At 40.6% G+C, this 25,593-nt stretch overlaps 2 protein-coding genes across 7 annotated transcripts; one reads left to right on the forward strand and one right to left on the reverse strand.

Annotated features, from left to right (window-relative positions):
- Positions 1-1,021: 1,021 nt before the first annotated feature.
- Positions 1,022-25,486, reverse strand: LOC129177215 (FYVE and coiled-coil domain-containing protein 1-like). 5 transcript variants are annotated; one of them, XM_054768090.1, is made up of 18 exons: positions 19,352-19,442; positions 18,461-18,533; positions 18,280-18,386; positions 18,071-18,196; positions 16,373-16,479; positions 15,815-15,958; positions 14,707-14,803; positions 10,949-13,348; positions 10,783-10,875; positions 8,518-8,636; positions 8,174-8,335; positions 7,936-8,076; positions 7,013-7,227; positions 6,804-6,927; positions 6,514-6,627; positions 5,923-6,133; positions 5,749-5,858; positions 1,022-5,669 (listed from the first exon to the last, which is right to left on the reverse strand). In XM_054768090.1, exons 2-18 carry the CDS (start codon positions 18,519-18,521, stop codon positions 5,591-5,593), a joined length of 4,410 nt encoding a protein of 1,469 aa, XP_054624065.1. In that variant the 5' UTR covers positions 18,522-18,533; positions 19,352-19,442; the 3' UTR covers positions 1,022-5,590. The 5 variants fall into 5 exon arrangements, with proteins under 5 accessions (XP_054624065.1, XP_054624064.1, XP_054624063.1 ...); XM_054768089.1 differs by lacking the exon at positions 19,352-19,442 and adding an exon at positions 25,446-25,486 and having other exon boundaries at positions 1,023-5,669; positions 6,804-6,933; XM_054768088.1 differs by having other exon boundaries at positions 1,023-5,669; positions 6,804-6,933.
- On the forward strand, positions 20,030-24,639 carry LOC129177216 (chemokine XC receptor 1-like). 2 transcript variants are annotated; one of them, XM_054768095.1, is made up of 2 exons: positions 20,030-20,050; positions 22,423-24,639. In XM_054768095.1, the coding sequence occupies exon 2, from the start codon at positions 22,428-22,430 to the stop codon at positions 23,490-23,492; it is 1,065 nt and encodes a 354-aa protein (XP_054624070.1). In that variant the 5' UTR covers positions 20,030-20,050; positions 22,423-22,427; the 3' UTR covers positions 23,493-24,639. The 2 variants fall into 2 exon arrangements, with proteins under 2 accessions (XP_054624070.1, XP_054624068.1); XM_054768093.1 differs by lacking the exon at positions 20,030-20,050 and adding an exon at positions 21,373-21,636.
- Positions 25,487-25,593: the final 107 nt, after the last annotated feature.

A 25,593-nucleotide genomic window follows, 5' to 3' on the forward strand; every position in this document is an offset into this window, starting at 1 on the left:
TCGTCATATGTATTATGCATATGCATTTCCAATTGTTTTCTGCATGTAAATCTATAATTGTAAAGCTATGAAAACGTGTTTTGTGTTAGCATTTTTGGTTTCCTGGAACAGATTAATTGGAAAAATGTATTCAGTTTGTGTTCGTTTTGGTTAGCGTCTGACCTTCTGGAACGGATTAATGACGCTAACCAAGGTTTCATTGTATAGTATAGTATACACAGTAGTAGATACTGTAGTATAGTGCTCTGTCTTTGATGCCCGCCCCGACACCTCCCTAGGCTCCCAACCCACTCTTTGAGAAGCACCAAAATACTGCTCAGTCTGTGTGATTCTCAAAACAGACAAAATAGTGCAAATTCTGCGTTTTTCCTGCTCTTTATATTGTGGTTATCGTCACTTGCTTTCCTTGCCTCTGATGTGGCCTTCCGATTTTCTCTTCACTTCTGTCAAAAAAAGTCTCCATCGCTCATCCACCGTCACCTCTGTAGACCGGTGTCCCTGTCCTGTGTTGTACTTCTACTGTGTTATCAGGCAGCCTGTTGATTATTTGAGCACTGCTGCCATCTAGCTAGAAGCTTGTGTATCGTTCAAGCATGAATACCATGCATGCAGGCACAGCATGAAGACACTGATACTGAAAGTCCCTCCTTATCTCTGCACTGACACCTCATTCACCCCACTATTTGAGAAGCACCACATCAAGTCTTTTTGTACTAGTTTCCATGTTTGCTGTTGAGAATATGCCATAAACATATATCAAAAATATACAACAAAAGGTGGCGAAAAATACTTCAATATTGAATAAAGCTAAATTTGTTATTGGTATTACCATATCAAACTTATTGTGTGGAGATTTGGGGCAATAATTACAAAAGCAATCTTCACTCAATCAATGTACTGCAAAAAAGATCGGTGAGGATAATTCGTAATGCCAAGTATAGAAAACATACAGTACAAACCCTTTATTTTTAAAATCACAGATATTCAAATTTGCTGATTTAGTAAATTTTCAAACTGCTAAAATAATGCATAAAGTTAACAACTTGTTACCAAAAAAAGTCATCCAGTATTTCTCGAAAAGAGGAGAAATATGATCTTAGAGGAAAATTTAACTTAAAACACTTATATGCGAGAACAACACTGAAAACCCACAGCATTTCAGTATGCGGAATTAAGCAAAGATTGAGCAAAGAATTCAAACAATGTACCAAGACGAGCGAATTCAAAAAACTATACAAGCAGTTGTTTGCTAAATATAAAAGGCAGAAGAGTCTTAAACTTGCTTTATTATGCTTGCCTTCATCTTATTATTGTTGTGTCATGCTTGCATTACATGGAATACAGGAAGTGAATAAAATATACTGCACAAGATGTGGAACAGACGGGGGTAGGATTAAATAAGGTTTTTGATGTATTCCATTGTAACCTGCATGCATGTTCAAATAAAATTAAACCAAACCAAAATAAACCAAACCAAACCAAGCCAATAAAAACGAGGTGTGGGCTGCAAATGGCCCCCGGGCTCGTCTCTTGTTTTTCTATTTTTATTACCAATTTTTAAAGTTTCAAAGTCAAATAATGGAATGATTTGTAATAATAACAATAATAATAAAAACATGCAAATCACAATAAACTAGCACACAAACTTGTTTATTTTGTCCAATCTACTATAAATATACAGCATGTAAACATTTTCACTACAACATTGTTGACAGTCATTTTAAAAAGGTTCCCATGGCTAGTGTAAGGAAGAGGAAAAATAAAAGTCAACTAAGTTTAAAAATAACATCGAAAGCCTTTCAATACAAATCTTTCAATCGGCTTCACATGTTTCCCAATATATTTGGCAATATGTCACTGTATGAGAGTGTACAAAAAATGTTTCCTCAATTTCCAAAAAAAAAAAGGTAGCTTAACATATTGAGAGACACATTTTGGTTCTATTTGTAATGTAATTTGAGTCAGTACACAAAAGTATAAATTTAATTTGCAGACTAATGTGAATGCAGTTTTAATTTAGAAAGCCCATTATGCTGTAGGTAGGTAACTGTTATTGCCCTCTACCACCCTCCCAGGATACTCCACTACCATTTTCCTCCCTTCCTTCCAATACTCCAACATTATCTTCCTTATCCAGAATGCCCTTACTCTAAAGTGGTTTGGCTGGCCTGCTTGGCATTTAGTTTAAACCCCAAGTAGGGTTTGGATGGTCTAAGACCATTTAGGGTTAAGTCAGAGGATGATGCGTGACTTTGTTTAAATTATCCCCATTGTTTTCACAATTCAGGCGCTTCACATTTCTGTAATTTTTTCTTTAAAATAAGTCAGTACATAAAATTAAAGCACATTTTTATAAACCCTTCTTTAACTTCCTAGCCCAACGGACATTCGTAGAATTAAAAATCAGAGAAATGATAACCATACATTCACCCAAATCTAAGATGTGATAAGGTGTTTCCCTACACAGAGATTCTGAATCAAGACTCCCTGTCTTACAGTCAGGTGCTCCGAGCTTCAGACACGCAAACCAACAGGTGGCACAAAACTACTTTTGCCCAAGTGAGTGACAGCTTTTCTTCCTGTCACACGCACGCACAAACACACCAGTGACCTGGAGACAAGAAACAGTGACGCGCTTGGAAAAAAAAAATCAAAAGGTTGTTAGCAAGTTAGCAAACTACAGAGGAAGAGTGATAATGCTAATTTCAAGACAAAGTTGATCAATGAAGCATCATCATCAAACAACTGCAGAGCAGTTCACACAATGGCTAACACAAGTTTGCGGATATTCAAAACATGATTTTCAAAAATTGTCTTGGATTTTTACCAAAAACAGGTCTTGAAAAAGAGGGATCATCTCATTTTGAGGGTGGTCCTATATTTGGGTCAATACGGTATTGTCAAAAAGCCAGTGAAGCACATGTATGGCATTACTGCAGCTTGGCAGAAGTACTGCTTCTTCAACGTAATCTTTTCTGGATCATGATCGCAACTTAACAAACCCATTTCCTGTTAGTTTTGACGTTATAAAAAGGCAACAATTGAGAGAAATGTATGTATATATAAAATAAAACGTTTTGGACACAATGAGGGAGAGTTTCTCCAACAGTAAAAGGCTTTTTTTTGCATCAATGTGATGAAGAGCATTGATTTGACAGCAAATTAAGTTGCTGGATTTGTTACATTATCATATTAATAACAATAAATATGATAATAAATATGAGTAAATTAGTATTATTGATAGAACATAATCAAATTGCATTTACAGTAATGCAAGGGATCCCAAACCTCGTTAAATTAATTTGTGCGAGATAGGATTCAATGTTAATAAATGAAATATTTTTTGTAGCTAGAGCATAGAAAACCTGTTTATGACTTTCTAAATACGGGTTTTAACATTATTAAGAGCCCTGTAGACATTAAATAATACCACTATTGTCACCTTTACACTCCTATTATTGTTTACATCACATTGAAACTCTTGTGCTGCAGGGACCCCAGTCGGGCTAACAGGCTAGCAAGCTAACCAGTTAGCCTGGAATTTATTTCTTCTAAACTCAAGAAGCTAAAAACTTTCCACTTCCACATGGAATGGGAGGAGAACTTTTTTCCCCCCACTCTATCATGTCGGCCATACCATGTCTGACTTCATGCCGTGTCAAGGTAATGTCTAGGATCGGGCGTCGTTTGAATTTAAACGATTCCGGTTCCAATTCAGATTCCTTGTTGCGATTCCAGTGCCTAATTGTTTTTGGATGAAATGTCTGAACTTTTCCATGAATTTTCCATTTTTTAATGATATGAACTTTTTATCAACTTGATTATGAATTTCTGACGGGGCTATTTTCAACCAGTATATAAATTTCAAACCATTCAACTTGAATAGAAATGTTTCATTAACACAATTAAACAGGATATAGCCCCAAGCACTTTTATTTTGAAGGCCGAAAGTGTGTTGTGTAGGTTGAATATGTCCCTTGACTGTTGCAACCAGAGACGTACTGTGCAAGTCAATAAACTTGCGTAGATGTAGCTCCCGTCCTTTATTTATATCAAACTTCCACATCAGTGAGCATCCTGAAACCCTGGCTTACATTGGTATGAGACAGATGTCATGTATTGTTGGACTTCCCTAATTCTGACTGCTTGGAGGAAGTTCAACATACCGCATCAAAGACGAGGTACACTTTTATTTCTACACTATGAATGTGTGAACATTAATTATGTTGATCGTGCACCCTCCTTTGTACTGTATATCATTGTGTTGCAAATGTTGCACTGAGCCGACCGCTCTTTTTTTATGACGTTAAGCCAAACTTTTTAGCTGCTTCTTCTTGGCTCGTGCTTGTCGGCCTCTTCTTCATTCGTGTTCACAGCTATTTCTTACAGCAAAGTGAGCATCGAAACTCGGAATCGAAATTAAACATTTAAACGATCCTCCGAGAGAATCGGAAAGTTAGTCCCATCAATGCTCGAGACTCGATGGCCAACCATAGTCATTCCTCAATGTTTTGTGTCATTATTGACGCCTAGTTACCAGAATTGTATCTATCACTTGAATTTCAATGTTTTGACTAATAATAGACCATAGTCTACCACAAAACAGCGATTATTTATTAATTAATTTCTGAAAAAAACATATAGCGATATAGCAAGGGAGTGATAATCGAACCACGATATTGTGAGGAACGGCCGTATACTATGTGTATGTATGTGTATATGTATAGATATATATATTAAATAAACTGAATAAAAATCCCTAAAAAATGTTTCTACTCCAAATCCTACAATATGCCTTGCAGTTATTAAACATGTTAAATTCATTTTTACACATTAAGAAACAATTACAGGCATACAGTTTTGTACTACAAAACATGCAATTACACAACATCACGCCTTGTCAAAGCTTCCCTCTGCTGTGAAATTGAATCGAGTGAATTGACTTGTGAGATGGCCCTGCGATTGGCTGGCGACCAGTCCAGGGTGTACCCCGCCTGTCACCCAAAGTCAGCTGGGACAGGGGAAGTATGAGTTGAAAAACTTCCGCAATTTGGGTCGCCGCTTGTCATTGAGGGGTGATGGTGGGTCCCGCAGCCAAACCAGTTGAGAACCACTGATCAACTGTATATACTGCTAGGTAACAGCTACCTGATGACTGCAGACTGAATGAGATATACAGTAGATGCTGCAAGAACATTGCTATTTTTTCTATCCCTGTTGTAAATACACACTCAATGTTTGCAAATAAAAAAAAAAACATAGCTATTTTTTTGTCCCTGATGAATGAACCGCTCATTTTTTTGGTTGTGATTATGTTTGAATGCACTGAGAAATGGCGATGCTGTTGCATTAAGCATTTTTGTATAAAATAGTATTAAACAACAAAAATCATAGAAAAAAGTTTATTTCTTGTGCAGTGATGCTATTTCTTGGATTTTTTTGATTAACTGTATGTTTTGTGGTTGTCAAGGTATTTCTGAAGGTCCCTCACCCGAGGTTTCCATACATCAAGTAGACTCTGCTCCCGTTACCTTAACATCTTGACTGCACTGACTGATGTAGAGTATATCTACACCTGTTAGACATCCTCTTACAGGAGGTCGCTGCTGTCACATGCCGCCGCCGGTTTGTCCAGTGCCAGATGATACATCACTCTCTTGGAGATGAACCTACATTACAGAAAACATAAAAAAAAAGATGTTACTCCAGCTATTGATGCTTCATCAGTATAAACTGTGATCCCTGCACCTGGAAAAGGAGTTATCAAAGATGAGTGTGTACTCTCCAGCGTTTCTAACTTTCATTTCCCCGTTTATAGTCTCCTTGTGGGAGTTACAGCGAGTCAGTGGGATCAAAACCTGAAAAAACAACAGACTTGTTTAAAAGTGTACAAGCAACCGCAGAGGAACATGTCTGTACCACCTTGGACTGCTCCAGGGGCGTCTCTGCGCTCTCCCGGAATACCACACTGAAGGAGATGCCCTTGGGTTCCGAGGTGAAGGTCCAGGTAACGGTGGCGCCGGGCCAGCCTGTACTGATGGGGATGGTGCTGTAGCAGCTGGCCTTGATGAAAAGCTCCTGTGGCGTGTCGCCGAATATTGAGATGTCCTCCAGCGTGAAGGGAAATGCCAACCTAAAGCAGAGGGCATTAACACAATGCATATGTACAATCATGTCAGAATGGTTGAAGAGTCTAGGGATATATGAATTTGCCTCATGGGATTCATTTATGGAGCCATCTATTGTTGTCTGGTGAATGTTTTTCTTTACTTGCAGCACAATGATACATCTTGTCATTGCTGAATTGTTTCATGCCATGAGATGCATTCAGTGCATAAAATCTGCTAAAACTATTTGGGCTTGTGTTTCACTTCACATGTCTCTCAAGTCTCACTTCCCATTTCAACGTAAATATTAACCAAAACTTCCTTTCCACGTCCAAACACGTGACAGACAGCACGTGAACGAGATACTGCAATGAGTCAAAAAAAAAAATAAAAGTGAAAAATTTACATGAGTTCTCCAGACTTGAGCAGGCAGATTTCTGCATCTTGCACAGCACCATCCCTATGGCCCTCTGTGGTGTCTTCTGATGGGACGTCTCCTGTCCTTGTGATGCTGCTGCTTCTGCATAGGATTAGGGGTCAAATAATATGCAGGTGCCCCAATACTTGTGTCCAAATAGTGCATTTGTAGGGCCTTCAAGTTGAAACCGCAATGTCTATAATGCTGTTTTTTAGAGAGCATTTAAAAAGTTGGTATTTAGCAAAAACACTAGAAGTGAACTCAACTGTGATACTTACTCCTGTGCTGCCTCCTGCTGTCTGTGTCCAGGAGTGCAGGCTGTAGAAAAAGCGCCACTAACATAGACTCCACTCACTTCCTCCTCTGTGATAATGTCAAACACACCATCCTCCACCTTGTCATCTGCTCCTGGAGAATACGCACAAAAACTCCAAACATGTCAGAAATGTTCTAATCTTTGCTGTTTTTTATTTAAATTCCACCACACCTTCTGAAAAGTTAGTCACAGCTCTCAAAGGCTGCAACAGCCGGCTGAAGGCTGAGGCCGGCGTGATGGTCCTGGTGACGTCCTCCTGTAGGGGACGCTCAGCCTCTATGCCGTGCTGATTGCAGCAGTCCCTGCAGCAGAGCTCTTTGGCGCCGCCCTGCTGGTGGCTCCCTGCACTTAGCAGGCAATATTGGCAGAAGGGGAGGCTACAGAATCTGATCAGAAAAAAATAGTCATCAAAAATTAACTGATTGCAATGTCATTCATCAAGCACACCTAGGGGCAGGTAGCTTATTATACTGGAGACAGAAGTAGTTTTTAATAAGCTGTAATGTATAATTTTGTAGCTTGTCATATTAATTTCAGCAAGTAGCACTTTAAAAATAATTTTTATGTTTTACAACACCAACACTGCTGCGGTACATTCAAGATGATTATTTTACTTAGTCATGTATGCTGATGTTAAAATATGCAAAAAAAATTGTAACAGCAGAGGGAGATTTTTTTTATTTTAATGTTATCATAACCGTGTTAAAAAAATTTCTTGTTGCTTGGTTGTTTGAAATAATTTAAAACTGTGGTTTTAAATCACCAAATAACAATTGAAATTATAATTAAAAAAAACAGTAAATAAGAACTTTGATCGAGTCTTGTATTGAGGCCGGAAAAATGTAGTTAATTTTCATTTATTGTGTGATGAATTAATTTATTATTGTCCCAGGCCTAGTGCACACGAGACATTTTTTTCCTGAACAAGAAAACAAGAAACCTCTTTTAATCTTGCAAGATCTTGTGACACGAGATCATGCGACACCCCAGTACACTGCATACTTAGTTCATGAGTGTATGAATTTTGACAGTGTAGTGACATGGGGAAGTCTGACTGAATGTGGTTGTATTGCTAGATGTGGTGCCTATCTGACCTGCAGGTGTATTTGCGGCGCCTCCAGCCGAAGGATGTGTGACAGCTCTGGCAGCAGTGGATGTCCCGTTCCGTGTCTTCATCATGCAGCTTTTTCTCCAACTCCACGGCATCCATTTTCTGCCACAGGTCGTCCATATTCCTGCAGAGAGGACCATTAAGTACATCATCACATGCAGCAATACAGGTGGTTGGCATGCTAATTGTGGCATTACAGCGATGAGAGGCTATCTGTATACCTGATGAGCTTCACAATCCTCTCCTCGACCGCAATGCAGTACAAATGGTCGACTTCGGAAGGCATCCTTGGGTCAAAGTTCTCTTTGTCCAGTGTGAGCATTCTCAGAGTGTTCCTCAGCTCCTGAGAGTCCAGCTGAACCCCCTCCATGTCCTCTTCACATCTAAACTCAAACACAGGTTGATTAGTGACAACAAAATGGGGGAGGGAAAAAAAAAAAAATAATGAAGATGTCCATGAGGAATGATAAAACACTAAACAAGCATTTCCCCTCGATATACACGATTTTAAAGGCGCTTTAATTTGGACCGCAATGGATGCTTATACAAACAATATTTATCTCACCTTGATAAAGCCATTCTCAGATGGATTAGCACGTCTTTTTGCTGCTGGATAAGATTTTCTGACTGGGCCATCTGGATGTTTTTCTCCACAAGTTGCTGGCGGGATCTTTGTGCCTCAGCCTAGCAACGGTAACATCACAGTGAGATGCTGGTTCTATGCAAATACCTCCTGTATGACCACCACAGTAGGTACACCCATATCTAAAGCAATCTGATTATAATAATGATCAGTGTTAATTAAAATGGCGTAAGAGGTATCATCCATCCTAACATTAAAAGTCCCCTATTATACAAAAGTAACATTTTAAAGATGTTCTAATGTACGATGTGTGTCAGCTTCTTTGCCGATTTATCGTGCCTGTACTTGAAAAGGCTCAGAAGATCGCAGAGGACGTTTTATCAACTCAACTTTCTTTGTTTTTATTTCACATTTCAACTTCAAGGATGCAGACCCTGAAATTGGACACAGCTACAGTATTAACACGTCAAGATGCACAATACACTAACCGAAAAACACTAAAAGTTATCAAAGACCTTGATGACGCTTATGAGGTTAATGATGCTACTAAAACATATCTTGATACTAGCATGACAAAAATGGTGCTACTGATACAAAGCTTTAATAACTTTGACGTTCGATATGAATAAGGTATGTGTACAGAAAGTAGTAGTAGATGTAGTTGCTCAGTTAGAAGATAGCTTAAGAGACAGGAGATTGGAGATACTACAACTTTTTTTTTTACATCTTATTCACGTACTCCCTATTATAACTGGCGTACCTCAGGGTACGCATACCCCACTTTGGGAACATAGGGTGGTGATTTGATACCAGTCCTCTTTGATTCCTCTCCTTTCCTGTAAATAGCGTGTAAAGCACACTGTACATTTTAACATCTTATGAGTCATTGATGTGAAATGGGACGGTGTAGGCTTTGGGACATTTCCTGGTTGCATCACATTTGTCAGCCACATTTTAAGGATCCCTGGAGCTTTGTCAGATTGGGACAGCCTTTGCGCACCGCAATGACGTCATGCACCCTACAAATGAGCACTGGAAGGATGCAGACCCCAAAATGGAACACAGCTAAGTGCAACTTCTTAATCTATGTTTTAGATCATAAAACATGTTAGCATCTTGCTAATACATGGAAACAAGAACTGGAAGTCGGCTCTGTCGCTATATGTCATCACCGGTTGACTCTATAGTTCTTTGCTAACTAAGACAGTTACACCGCAGGTCTCAAAAGCGTTAACACAAACACGGTTTTATAGTTCTACAATTATAGTTTTACACACAAAACAATTCTAAATGCATATAAATGACAAATGAGAGGGATAAACATTTAAGGTTTTTTTTTTTTTTTACCTTCACTGAAGACATTATGACAAAGACACCGTATGGCAGCGAGATCAACATGGACACTCTTCGTGTTTTGCCATACGTTTTTCTTCAATAGTGTTTCTTCTTCTTCTTAATCAAATGCTGGTACGTTTTATTTGGCTACATTTTTCGTTATTTTGCGTGATCAAAATAAAAGCAGAGACTAAAACTAAGAAACACTCCTGAATTTAAGAAATAACTCATGACAAAACACAAAGGTGGTGTAGATGTTGACTTTGTTGCCACATCGTATCTTTGTAAATTTTCATGTCTTCAACAAAGGTAAAAGTAACCATAAATGTTAATTTATCCCTTTCATTCATCCTTTATATGCATTCATAAGCATTTTGAATTGTTTTCTGCATGTAAAACTATAATTATACAGGGGAGCCTGTAGGAGAACCTTTAGGGAAAGCAGTGGTTCTCAAATATTTTCTGTTATGCCCCCACCGGGGGACAGAAATGTTTTCAGACTGAAAACAAATGTACAGACTGAACTCGAAACTGAAACCAGCAAAATGCAACAAAATGGAAAGCAGTGAAGCATACAAAAAGGTATTTAAGAGTGAAATTGCATGCTAAGTATGACAAATGAATACATGTTGGCAGGTCTGCACAAATATTGAAAGTCCTCCCTGCCTCTCAAAAGTACACAACTTCTTGGAGACACTCTGTCGGAGACAAACACAGCTCATTTGTATAAAGCTACAGACACACAAAACGGTATGTTCCCATTGAGTCTTACTAAAAGCACTTTTAAAATGAAGCATCAAGGCTAACACACCTCCAGTACACTACAGTTGCACCTATGATACTTATTTTAAAAACCTGAATAATACTATGTATAATATGGGACCTTTAATTTACATTAAAAGATCTTCTCACCTCTAAACTCTTTAGCTTCTTCTCCACCTCGACAGCTTTCTCATGCTCGGACATCAGCTGTAACCGCTCGTCCATCAACTCTTCATTCACACTCTAAAATGACAACACAAACGCTGATATAGCTAGTCTGTAAGCTATCCCACCACTTTGCAGGTGTCTGTCTGACCTGCAGTTGGCTGCTATGGATGACGGACTGGTTGCTCAGCTCCAGGCGGAGAGCCTCCACCTCCTCGCGGCTTCTGTCCTGCACGGTCTCCATCTCCTCCTGGGCCTTGCTGAGCTCTTCCTGCAGCTTCTGCGTGGTCGCCCACAGCTCCTCCTCACGATGGAGCTTGCTAAGAAGCTGCTGGTTCTCCCGGCGGAGCTGCTCAGTGCGAGCGTCCAACCTCGTCTCCTCCTTGGAGGCCTCGTCCTCCAGCTCTCGCAGCCTCCTAGAGAGGCTCTCCCAGCGCAGGTGAGCCTCCTCCTTCTCGGCTGTGAGCATGCACACGCGAACTCCCAGTTCCGCGGTTTCAGTGTTGGCCCGGTGTAGAGCTTCCCTGGAGTCACTGTTCTCCAGACACATGGCGTCATAGCGCTGCTTGAGCTTGTGAAGCTCCTCTCTCGAGGATGTCACCTCCGCAGCAAGACCCGCCCGAGCCTGGGCCTCACCATCTCGCTCGCGGATCAGCATTTCCTCACGCTCGCGAGAACGCAGAATCTCATCTACGTGCCGCCGGTTGAGTTCCTCCACTTGAGCCTTGAGTTGTTCTGTCAAGACTCTAAGATCCTCTCTGGAGGCCTCAGTCACCTCCTGTAGGGCCTGAGCTTTCATTCTCTCCTCCGTCCCAGAAAGGAGCTGAGCCCTGAGATCCACAACTTCCTCCCTGAGCCGGTGCACCTCCTTCAGGTTGAGCTCGAGTTGAGCCTCAGCAATCACCAGCCTGAAAGGAGCCTCTTTGCTCTCAGATGTCAGATGTTCCTCGTGAAGCTTTAGTGTTTTCTCATTGCTCTCAGCCGCTCCTTTTTCATCGTGCAACTCTAAGGCCCTGCTCTCCAGCACTTCAGCTCGACCCTTCAGAAGATCACATTTTGCCGTCTGCTCTCTGAGCTTCTCCTCCCTTTCTTGGAGCTTCATGAGCAGCTCTGCATGGCTTCTTTGGGACTCTGTGAGGTTCTCATCCAAATTGGACACTGTGACTTTAAGCAAGTTCAGCTCCTCTTGGGCTTCAGCCAGTTGTTCTTTCAAAGAGGACTGAATCTCTCGAAGCTCCCTGTTATCCTGCTGTACGCTCTTCAATTCAGTCCCTGACCGCTCCTTCTCAAGAAGAGCCTTCTGGACAAGCTCCTCCAAATGGCGGTTTTCGTCTAGAAGCTTCTTCTCACGGTCTTCCACACACAGCTCAGCAGCCTCCACCCTTCCCCTGAGATACCTCTCGGAAACTCTCACAGCAGTGAGCTGGTCTAACAAGGCTTCCCTGCTGCGAGTCAGTTCGACAATGCTCTCCTCGCTCTTTTTAACAGCTTGCAGTAGTGTGGCGTTTAACTCCATAAGCTTGCAGTCCTTGGGTTTGTATTTCTCGAGGTTCCCAGTTTGTTCGCAGATGTCGTCTTCAGCAGCTTTAGAAATCAGACTTTCATTCTGGACTTTCAGCTTCTCCAAACGTTCTTCCAAGTGCTTGATCCTCTCTGAGCTGACAGCAAGTTCTCGCTCTCTGTTATTCAGAGTTTTTCGCAGATCCAGCACTTGAACCCCTAGGGTTTCATTCTGGCTATCTCTGACGCTACATCGCCGCTCAATCTCGTCACGTTCCTCCTGCAGCCTCCTCCTCAGTTCCTCCGCTTGCCGTTCTCTGCACTCCAGTGAGGCCTGCAAGTGCTGAAGCTGCGCTCTCAAGTTTCCGCTCTCCTTCTCTTTCAATGTCAAGGCTCCCTGAATGCGACCAACGGCGCCTTGGAGCTCCTCCAGCCGCTTGAGGGTGTTCTCGCGCTCGTCTTGGGCCCTGGATTTGACATCGGCCAGCTTCTCCGTGCTGGTTCTCAACTCCTCTTCCCGCAGTTTCAGCTCCTGAGACAGATGCTCTAAATGTCTGGCTCTGTCTTCAGCATCCCTCTTGGCCTCCAGCCTCTCCTCCTTCGCAGTCTTCAGTTTCTCCAGGAGTTCCTGAATCTTCCAGGCCGAATCGCAATAGCTTGTTGTTTGTTTTCCCTTTTCTTTAAAAGCCTCATCCAGCTTTGACAGACGTTTCATGTTTTTGTTCTCAGTAGCTGTCAGTCTATTCTGAAGCTCATTGTTTTTACCTTCCCAACATGTCTGATAGTGACTACTAACATCCATGTTTGTCGTAAGCGAGGGGGCTGTGGTCTTCTGAACTTCTACCAACTGGCCATGAAGGTTATTTACGACATCTTTCAGCTGTGCCGCCTCTTTGTCCAGTTCCTCCACCCGTGCCAGAAGCTTGTGCTGCCTTAGCTCGGAATGATCGAGTTTGACGCGGAGATTCTCTGCAAAACTGCGAGGGGAGACTTCTCCCTGTCCTCCAAGTTCACCTAGGTGACTCAAGTCTGGGACTGGGACATCCTGAGCCTGGATGCCAGATGGAACATAAGACCTTCATTAGGGTTGGGCATTGTTTGAATTTGAACGATTCTGGTTCTGATTCAGATTCCTTATTTCGATTCCGGTTCTTAACGATTCTCCATTCTGATGCTCTTATGAGGCAGTGTCATAAAAGTATGCATGGTTTAATTGAGCGTGCTTACCGGAGTTCTTTCTGGATGAAATGTCTGAACTTCCCAATGAATTTTTTTTTATATGAACTTTTAGCAGTATCAACTGTACTATGAATTTTTCACAGGGATATTTTCAACCAATATATAAATGTCAAACCATTCAACTTGAATATAAAAGGTTATGATTCTTCTTTTTACAGGAGTGCACTTTCACAAAAGATGTTTACTTTTGAAAAGTAGTATACTTTGTTTGCTGCCTCAATGTTGGCGTAAGCTATTTTTATGACACCCTTATTTTGTTACCACAAATAAACAGGATGTAGCCCAAAGCACTCTTATTTTGAAGGCTGGAAGTGTGTTGAGATGGTGTCTTGACTGTTCGTAATAGAGGCGGACTGTGCACATGAATAAAAATGCCTAGCCGTAGCTCGTCATTTATTTACACCGAACTTCCACAAAATCAGTGAACATCCTGAAACCCTCGGTTACACTCATTTCTTGTTTGACATTTTCCTGATTCTGACTGCTTAAAGTTAGACTTAGACTGTTATTTCTACACCGTGAATCATTTTGTTGCAAATGTTACACTGAGCCGACACCTCTTTTTTATGAAGTTAAGACAAACTTTTTAGCCGGGAGACTCGATGCCCAACCCTAACCCTTCTTACAGCTCACATCTAAACAAATACTCCATATTTTAATTAGGACTGTTAAATGATGAAAATATATTGACTGTATTTTATAAACAGAATATACAGTATATATATATACACACACATTTTCTTTGCCGCTTCTCCTCATTAGGGTCGCGGGGGGTATGTATGTGTGTGTGTGTATATATATATATATATATATATATATATATATATATATATATATATATATATATATATATATATATATATATATAGGTGTTGTTCCCTAGATGAACGGATAGATGTGTTTGTTAATTGGAGATATGTGTATGGTATTGGAATTGCACTGCTGTTGATGTGTTCAGGTCAGAATGAAGTTATAAAAGAGCGTCAGACTCTGACTATGTGGGGATGTTACACTGCGCCGCCGTCTGCAGTCATAACAGAGAGGTGTGGCTTGCCATAATGCACATGCAATAATTATACATTTCTACAAATTTAAATTCAATGAATTAAATAAATTAGTTACCACTGTTGACGTGTTATTTTTGACAGACCTAGTTTTAATGAGTTATACCTGGATCTGGGAATAGCTGCCGACCAGACTACTGGCACTGGAGCAAGTACTGGGAGGCCTCCACCGGAAGGATGATGAGCCAGCCCCTAATGTCCGTCTTCCATGTGAATAAAGGCAGGAAATAAAGTTGACTCATGCCAGATAACCTGACATCAAATAAAACTTTTCACTTTCACAACAAAAGAGGAGAATAAGGTGTCCAAAGTAAAGCGACACATTTTAACGGCAGCAAGAAAATGAACCGCTGCAGCAAAGTACAGACTGGAGTATAACAATAAAGCATCCAGAGCTATGGCAATGTTAGCATGTGTGTTTACTTTTTTAGTTTCTAGTTGCGCTTGAAACCCCGGTTGACCATGTACAGTTTATTTTTCGTGCTGTCTCTTGAAGTGATAGAAAAGATTTGACGTGTTAGAGTCGCTGGTAATGATTTGTTGCCGGCATGTTTTGCAGATTATCCGCTGTTTGGTCCGTGTTGTTTGGTCCAAACAATGGAACTCCTCTCTTGTTGCAACCAATTCCTCTTCAGGTTTTGTTGGTTTACAAAGTGGTAGTGTTGCTGCCGTTAAATTAGCTGAGCTAACCACAGCCCAGACGTTAAAATTACAATATAAATGTAAAGGGGATTACATCATATGGTAGACATTTTTATGTTGCCCTACGATATATATTGCAATATCACACAGCAATACACAGAACTAGTTCAAAGACAAAGAGGTAACGTTCTAGAGTGGTCAAGTCAAAGCCCAATCGAGAAATTGTGGTTGGAATTCAAGAGCTGTTCACGCCTGATCCCGATGCAACCTGACAGTTTGAGCTGTTTTGCAAGAAGGAATGGGAGGGAAGTTGCACTGTCCAGATGTGCCAGTCTGACTGAAACAAATCCACATAACTTGATTAATCTACACCAATTTGTAAAAATCTCTTTACACATTGACAAGAAAGGAATCTTTTTTTCCAAAATTCTTGTCAAAAAAGTCATATTACATTGATCAAAGTGAGGCGTGAATACTTTTGCAAGGCACTGTAAGCCTCAGCCGAGAATCCCGCTAACAAAAACTTAAGAAATCTTCAGCTGCTGATGTCAACATGAGTGAGCAGCAGTTACCTGGCAAAGGCTGGCCAGTCGACGTCAAGATCGTAACCTCGGGCTGCCACGTCAAATTGGATCTGGTTGAGCTCATAAAGATAGTTTATGATGTCCGAGGTGAGGCAGGGATCCAAGAAGGGACTCCGAGCATAGTACCAGTCGCTGAGGGATATAAACCCCAAAAAATTGAAGTAGACTTACACAATCTACAACAGTTATGGAATTTAACAATATGTTGATTGTGATTGTATGATTATAACTAGTGCAAACAAACAATTTCCTAATGCAAGGTACAAAAGGAAACAATCAAACCAATTTATAAAAAGATAGTAGATTACACATTGGATGGTGGTTTATTCTGGATTGAATTCATCTGGGGCTTTTGGGTTTGGGAAGCGAGTAGTCGCTGTAGGCGTCAACAGGGAAAATGTTTCTACTGCGAAAGGAGAACTAAGATATACATAAATAAGGAAGAGGGACTCACACTTCATGAGAAAGGAGCCCTGCAAAACAGCCGCATGGCATAAAACTAAGTTGACAGCAAGTGGGTTTGTGCGTGTGGGTTTTTCTACTGACCTTGTGACTTTCTGATTTATGAGACACTGCTGCAATGTGTCTGCAAGACGCTGGTGAATGAGCGAGTAGCGGATGAAGGCCCTTCCTTTTCCCAGCGATGTTTTTAACTAAGGACACATGCAAATAATAACAAAATTAATCACAGATAATGGACTGGATATTTACACTGTGTCTTCCCAGTAGGTAAGACGGCGTATTCAAGATGCTGTTTTGTCCATAATCCAAAGAGACTAATCCCATGAGCTGTCATCTCAAATGAAACTGTGCAAATGTATGCTTGTGTAAAATAGATCCATTCAATTAAAAAAAAAAAAAAAAAGGCCTGCTGAGCGCTGCACTGTGGTCCCCCTGTAAGCCTGATGTCTGCGGCACGTTAGCAGATGGAGAGATTTGTGCAAGACAGCCTCCTTTCAGGACACCAGCTGGAGAGTCCTTCAAATTTGTGACTGATGGAACACTACACAAGAGGACTATAAGAGTAATTGACAAAGAAGTTTTACAATAAGAACCCTGTGATCTACAGTTGATATAAAACAGGAGTTGGACACACTGTGTGTTTATGTTCATTAAACAACCACACACAAATGACAACAACAGATTGTTCAGTGACACTTGAAAAAGTTAGTACATACCCCATGAACGTGATATCCACTTCCCCGTGGGACAAAAACAAGCTCTGAACTAACCGCATTGCTTGTTTGTTTCAAAAACAAAATGTCACTGTGGTAAAAAGTGACATTTGGAGTCCGAAGACGAGAAGCTAGGCGGATCATTTTAGCTAGCTAGCTGCTGCCAGTGGGAGCTTGGGAAAATGTAGAAAGATAAAGAAAGATGCAAGAAAAGTCGAACACCAACAGGTTTGACAAGGGAGTGATCAAACACGCTGGCATTGATTGGCATAGCCTGTGTCAAGCTGTCAAAGTGAACCCATTGAGGTTATACAGACTAGTGTTGATTCTCATGGCAATACGAGACCAAGTGCGTCCCTTGTCGGCTCAATACGGGTGTTGGAAGCCCCACGTGACACAGCAGACATGCACATTAGGCTATAGTTTTTTGTAATCGGCTTTGAAAGGCATTTATCGGCATATGCTGATCATGTGGTTTTTACGGAAATCGGCCAATGCTAATCGTGGCTGATCAATCACAGCATCTCTACAACAAACATTAGCAACGTAAATTATTAAGTTGTCATTTGGGCACTCACTGAAATCACGCTTAAAAAAAAAAGCTGAATGTTCTACTGCCTTATAATGAGGCGTCCATTTAGACTTAAAGTTACAAAATATAGGTCACTGTCATCATCATCTGTGGGTAAATAGACAAGACGACAACATACTAAAGTACCTGCTCTCAATCTTTCTAAAGAAAGGTTTTATGACCGGTTCCATCTTTAAACAAAATACAGGAAGAATTAAATTCTATTTAACTGTACATTAAGTAGTGAGTACAAAGTTTGACTACAGCTATGTTGTCTGAGAAGAAGCTCACCACTTTGGATTTCTGTGAATAAGCGGAGGAAGAAGAGTTGTTGCAGGTGAAAGAAGCCGAATGAATTGATCTGTGTGGTGCCCAGTGACTGACCACAGGATTAGTTAGATGATAATACGCTCAGTGTATTTGTGTCTGTACTTGCCTTGCACGGCATTGCTGCATCTCAGGTGTGTGTATGTCTTTGGGCGTGCACAGTGGGATTACCTCGGGGATGGACTTTACAAAACGGATGCCATCATTAGTACCCTTGATCCTAATCAGGCAGTCGCAGAAGTAATCCCAGTAGTCTTTTCTCTGGCTGAGAAATGTTGTCTTCTCCTTCAGGTCAAACTGAAAAACACACATCATTCGTCTCAATACAACAAAAAAAACAGAGACTGATGTGTACGGTCAGTTTACAGCATTGACCGAACCTGCAGCAGGTACTCAAACTTGTAGAAGAACTTGCGCAGGTTGGTGCTGTCGTCGGTTACAGGTTCCGAATACTCCTTGTGTTCTTTACTCAACTGTAACACGGCATCTAACACATAAATTTAAGAATACATTAGAAACAGGTCTCGCAGTATGATGCAGTGCAAAGTTATATTTTGTTACCATGCAGATCTCTGATGACCCTTTGCAGCTGATTCTGGCCAACAGATGTGCAGGAGGCCATTATGGAGAAATTCTGGATTACATAAAAGAATTTTCGAAATGTTCTCTTATTGTTGTTAAAAGGAATTAAACAATTTAAAGACATGCACAGTGGTCGAGTGGTTAGCATGTTGGCCAACACAGTAACAGTCTGGAGATCGGGAAGACCTGGGTTCAATTGTCCCTTGGGCATTTCTCTGTGGAGTTTGCATGTTCTCCCCGTGCGTGGGTTTTCTCCGGGTACTCCGGTTTCCTCCCACATTCAAAAACATGCATGTTAGGTTAATTGGCGACTCTAAATTGTCCATAGGTACGAATGTGAGTGTGAACGGTTGTCTGTCTATATGTGCCCTGCGATTGGCTGGCGACCAGTCCAGGGTGTACCCCGAAGTCAGCTGGGATAGGCTCCCTAATGAGGAGAAGCGGTATAGAAAATGGATGGATGGATGGAGGGATGGATGGATGGAGGGATGGATGGATGGATGGATGGATGGATGGACAATTTAAAGACACACCACAATGGCTGACACTGGGGGAACTAGTGTGTACCTACAATGAATTAACGCTAATTTCAAGACATATTACAGACAACAGAGTTAGAGACCACATCATTCAAATTAATTCATGCTTTATTTGCTTAACCATGACAAAACATGCGTATTTAGTTTATTAGACAGTTTCCGGGTGGCCACAAGCTAACATTAATATAACCCCAATGCGCCACATGAGACCGCAATTTATACCGTAGCCACTACCTACTTCCGGGTCCTGTAAATGTTTTTAAACACAAACTGCCATTTACGCTAATGGCAAAAAACCCCCAATATATTATCACATAAAAATGACACTTACTTGACGTAAAATTCCCAAAGAGAGGCCACAACAACTGTGTTTGTTTTTAGTAGAAACTTGCTTCTGAGTGGGACGGTGCTAACCCGTGATTGACAGGTGTGCTGACCAACCGGGTCGGCGCGGCTCGAGCAATCGGTTTAAGTCTGGTTGAGATGAGCAGGGTTTTGTTTAATTTCTTAAGCATGCTTATGAAATATATATCTGCTAAAGAAAATTATGTATTTTTTAAATAATATTTTGTAAAATGTAGAAAATTATGAAAAAAATAAAAAAATATACGTGCAATATAACCTTTTAACATCCACCTAACAAACTGGTATATTTATATTTGTAAGATGATATATATATATATATATATATATATATATATATATATATATATATATGTATGTATGTATGTATGTATGTATGTATGTATTTATTTATTTATTTATTTATTTATTTATACACTTATATAAGTGTGTATGTATATATATCATGATATAATTTCAATCTTTTATGTTGTACATCAATAACTATTTAAATTTGAATTACATTTATTTTTTGGTTGTTTTGAATGAATATTCGTCAAAAATGCAAGAGGTGAAAGTACTGGGCGTGGTCGACCTAAAAATGATGTTCACGGCTTTATAAGGAACAGTGGCTTTCACTCATCTCCAAATAAAGAACTCTGGTGTGTTAACTATAGCATTTGTGCAGGTACAGTATTTTCGCTACATTATTTACTCTTATGTAATAGGATATTTACTGAAATTATTTCAACATTGTCCACATTTGTCTTTTTAAAACATAAGTATTGTTGATAATTTAATTCCTATTGACTAATGTAATTCATTCAAAGAAAGTTAGTGTTAGTGTTGTAAGTTAGTGTTGTACTTTTTGAACACTATTTACATAGGATAGGGGTTATAAATATAGTTGTTCCAATATTCATTATGACAAAATTATACGGTACGCAACATTTTATTAAACCCAAAAATGTTAAGTGTCAGGTGTTTTCAATGAATAAAATATTTTTGAGGTGTAACGATTCATCGAAGCATCGATTTATAATCCTGTGATCCAACTACATCGATCTGTGGCCAGCAAATTTCTATTCTGGACGACATATACAGTAAATAGATCAAATGTAATCAATCGATCAAATCGATACTAGGGTATAAAGCATTGGATTTAAGCATGGCAGGCTTTATACAGATGTGTGTTTTCTATGGATGTGTGTTTTTGTGAGCACTTTTAATGATAAAGACGTTAAACTGGTGTAACAGTTTGATGTGGCGTTAGTTGATTAGTCATGGCTGTTAAGTGGGGCGCACGGATAACGTCATGTAAAAGCGACTGTTGTGGTTGCCAAGGGTTACAGTGTGGTTGGCACATGTGCAGTGGAATAAACGGAGTCGGCTTGTCCTCTCCAAAGAGCACAAGCTTGTGTGTTTTTGTTCTCCAAAGAATGACTGTAGACGTCCTACAACTCGGACGCAACCCTCGATTCGGTCTGCCTGTGATGTCATCACCACGCTTTATACTGGATTTATACTTATATACTTTATATCTGCCATCACCAAATGTCGGACCTCGGTCCGGATCCGGACTCAGTGATGACCAATTAAAGTGAATAGGAAATATAACATATAATCATGCTCGCGGAAGGATCGCAGCGGGACTTTGCGGGCGTAATTACTTAAGTTATGGTCAGCGTGACAGACGTGGTGACGTCACTCAAATGAGCCCATGAAATAGTTTACTTGCCGAGCGAATGACAACCATCCATTTTTGTCGCTTAATCTTCGTACAGAACCATGACTTTCTCAAAAGTAACAACAGTTAATCGAGGAAACCGAACATTTAAAAGTGAAAGGACGGACCAATACATGTTCATTCTTCCTGAATCCAGAGCCAAACCGCTGTGTCTCATGTGCTCTGAAACTGTAGCGCCCATTTGAAAAATCTACGAGAGTGGTAGTCTAACGGATGCCAGCCTGTGAGGCTGTGCAAGTGTACGTTGGTAAACCTCACTCCCTCTGCCGTAAGAGCTAGGCTGCGACATACGGTCGACAGTCCAGTTTTTGGCCGTGTGGTCAGCGCTTTCGCCTCCCATTGCGAAGCTCCTCTATTCGAGCCCCGGTGCGGGCGGTGCGAAACAGGGCGGGTTACAGTAGCACATTAATTTACAGCAGAACAACGTGCAAATGAGTCTTCACTAAGGACTGTATGGATATTGGAGCAAAACAAAACATCTTTCGCTGACGGGAGAGTGCTTCTGCTGCAATTATCTTACTCAAAAGGTAAACAATGTACTATTGCAGTTTTTCTGTTAAAAAGACACTTATTAAATTATTGATTTCCCCCCCCCAAAGAAACCAGTGCAGTTTTATTTAACTCAAAAATAAGCCTCTTGTATTCGTTCATTGTTTCTACAGTCAAACTTTTTATTATTTATGTGAAATTTGGTCCCGTTTCCCTTTAAATGCAATTTAGGTGCGAAAGTAAGTGTGTTGTATGTCAGTGCTTCTCAATCATTTTCTGTCATGCCCCCACTGGGGGACAGAAATATTTTGCCCCCAACCCAATTTGAAATACTATTGAGAAACTGATATCTGTACTGTACAGACTGAAACCAGCAAAATGCAACAAAATGGAGAGCAGTGAAGTATACAAGCATATTCAAATTGCATGCCAAGTACGACAAATTCGTACTTGTTAGCAGGTCTGCACTAATATTGAAAGTCGTCCCTGCCTCACGAAAGTTAAGTCAAGTTCAAGTCATGTAGATCAGAGAATTAATCACAGACTTGATTGATTTAATTCAACCTGAAGTGTTGGTTGCACTTTATTCAAATAAAATGTGAATGCATTTGCCATTAATTGTTTGTTTGTTTTATATCCATAAATTAATTTATACCTGATTCCCTTACAAAAAACAAGGGGAATCTAGGAAACTTCACCTGCACTGTCCAGTATCCGGGTATTGTCAGACTTTAGAGGTTCTGGTGTGTATATGTATGATCTGAAGGCCAAACTGAAGTTAACTTCTGTTCCATGTTTGTGTGATTTGTTCCTTCTCATCACAGTAGACATGGCTGCAACAAAAGAGTTTACCACCGTCACAGAAACTACCTGGACAGACGATAATTATGATGATGAATATGATGATGATTTCTACCAAGATGAAATGTGCAATAAGACAGGCCTCATGCGCTTTGGAAAGATCTCCAGTCCTCTCTTCCTCTCCATGGTGGTGGTCCTCAGTCTGCTGGGCAACATCCTGGTCATGGTGATTCTGCTCAAGTATGAGAACGTCAAATCCCTCACCAACGCCTTCATCTTAAACCTGGCAGTGTCGGACCTTCTCTTCACCGCAGGGTTGCCCTTCTGGGCCTACTACCACATGTTCGGCTGGACATTAGGGGAGAGCGTGTGCAAATTGGTGAGATTTGTGTTCAACGTGGGCTTCTACAGCAGCGGCTTGTTCCTCATTGTTATGACGGCCCAACGTTACGTGGCCGTACTCAACCCTCTCTCCGGCCTGGTGTCTGCTGCAGGCGCCTACAGTGTACTAGCTTCTGTGCTCATTTGGATCCTCAGCATCCTGGTGGCCACCCCGGCGTTCATCTTCTCCAAGGTCATACAACAAGATGGACTGGGCCACTGTGGATATGAGGATTCCTACGTCAGCCTGTGGGGAATCTACCAGCAAAACCTTCTTTTTATCCTCATCTCTGGCGTGTTCATCTTTTGCTATTCTCAGATCCTGTGCCGACTGCTGCGTCCTTCCTCCCAAAGACGCAAGAACAAAACCTTAAAACTCATTTTCATGCTCTTGCTAGTCTTCTTTGTAGGATGGGCTCCTTACAACATCACACTCTTTCTAAAATCTTTACACTTCTGGCCACAAACGCCCGTTGACTCCGCGACTCTTGCAGAAAGGTGTCCAGGACTCAATGTGCTGGATTATGCCTTTCAAGTCAGCAGGCTTTTGGCCTTTTCACACTGCTGCCTCAACCCCATCTTCTATGTTTTTGTCGGCTCCAAATTCAAAAGTCACCTAAAGAGGGTGATGTGGAGCCGGCGCTATGGCAACGTATGTAGGAGCCGGCTCACGATCACATCGCTGTCGAGCGGGGAGGAGCTTGTTGTGTAGCTCTTCCTTCCGTCATTAAAACCTGAAAGCAGGGGTGTCCAAAGTGCATCAATGCAGTACAAAGGGCATACTGTAAAAATAACATGTATTAATAAGATATTAGATATGAAACTAATTACTATTTGGTTTGTCACCTATCACACAAAGCTAAGATGTCGATTTTTCCTTCCAATAGTTGCAGTCGTCCCTCGTTTATCGCGGTTAAATGGTTCCAGTCCCGTCTGAGATAGGCAAATTTCCGCGAATTAGGATTCAATATTAACAAATTCAATATTTTTGTAGTTAGAGCATAGAAAACCTGTTTAACATTAGAGCCCTGTAGACAAATAACCCCCAAAAGTCACCTTTATACTCGTATTACCTAATATAGTAGACATGAAAAGCAACAATAACTCACCATTAGCACCGGAAAAGTTCCTTGTTGTAGTAGTATCTCGAACATAATGTTAATTTTTGAGAAAACTCAATAGAGCAAGGGAGCGATGTTTGAACTGCGATGTAGCAAGGGACGACTGTATTGGTTATGGTTTTAGGCAAAGACTATCAAAGTGACCTCCCGCAACCTTTTGATTTTTCTGTATGCGACCCTCGCTGTAAGAAGTTTGGACATCCCCGCTTTAGAACCTTAAGTCAAAAAATACATTTAACAAACATTACCATCACATTCAATGATAGAGGCCTTCAATCAGACAGTGTTCGCCTTTACACTTAAAGTGGTTGAATTACAAATCATGTGTGTACATACTTTCCTCATTACAGTAACATACTGTACAATCATGTAAAATTAAAAAAAAAATCAAGAAACTCCATGGTGTAACTCTTCTACTCCTGAACACCAGCACACAAAAGGGTGAAAATTTGTCCAAAAGTGCACTCTTACTGTGTTGGCTGTGCTATTATTTTTCTGATACATACACTGCATGGTGGCACTGTTATTAAACCCCAAATTTGACCCCATGAGTCAGACTGAATTTCTCACAAAACTTTGAGAGTACCTGTACGTATTATATGTCTGCTAGCATGTTGTCCAAAACATTTTGATCACAACCCATAGGGGGTGCCATATGCCCATTGACCACCACAAATTCTGCCTAGCACCAAGTGATGCAAATGCGTGACATGACCAGGTAAAACAATATGAGCATTTCTCTTTATCTGTGCTTTGTCTGCTAGATAACTAAAATATTACATTTTGGAAGTTTTATGATGCATTGTGAGTGATTTGTATGTATTTGTCTCTAATAGCGTGTGTCCATTGCCAACAATAAAGTCATCCCTGGGCGGGTTCACATTTCTTGGCTAAGAGCTTTTCATTCATGCTTGTCTGTTGTGTTGTTGATCACTATCATTTATATGTCAGTATTATGGCAATGCATGGTGTATTTTAGTAAGTTTATATACAAACCTTGTTGTAATGTATGGTATGTGTTAGTACATGTGATTGACTATAATTAAACACATTGTACATTTCAACAAATCTTAATACAAGCAAATACTTGCAGTCTGTTTTCTTCCCAGCACACATTCTCAATTAAATGTAGCATATTTAATTGTTTTTAAATGAAAGATGCAGTTAAAGGATGTGATTGAACCACGGTTAGTTCAGGATAATTTGCTCTAATTTGGACATTGGAAGGTAACTTAATTAGCATGTGCTTGGTTGACAGCCCTTCCTTTAATTGAAGGGAAATATTGAGACAAAATACAGAGACAATTATGAAAAAATATGACAGCCGAAATCAAGGTAACACAGCAACAACTTCAGCCAAAGACAACCATTTTCGATGAGTCTCGCAGTAGTAAATTAACAACCAAGTGAAGAAAAAAAACATTTCCATAATGGAGTTCATGGCGCAATCGGCGCTAACAACCAATTAACTTTCTCCACGTATCCTACACACCTAGCGGCTTAAAATATGATGGGTGGCGAGTGTGAATAGGTGTGTATTTTACCGTAGAGTTGTTTTATCCATAATTCAAATTGAAAAAGGTGGTGAATGCGCCGCTCGAGTCGGGGTCGTCAGCCCCAGCAGAAGCCGGTGATTGCTTACACCTGCTGGCCGCCATTGCTGGTGCACTGCAGCGACAACGAATCAAGAGG

The sequence above is a fragment of the Dunckerocampus dactyliophorus genome, chromosome 2, assembly GCF_027744805.1.
Source record: "Dunckerocampus dactyliophorus isolate RoL2022-P2 chromosome 2, RoL_Ddac_1.1, whole genome shotgun sequence".
Taxonomy (NCBI): domain Eukaryota; kingdom Metazoa; phylum Chordata; class Actinopteri; order Syngnathiformes; family Syngnathidae; genus Dunckerocampus; species Dunckerocampus dactyliophorus.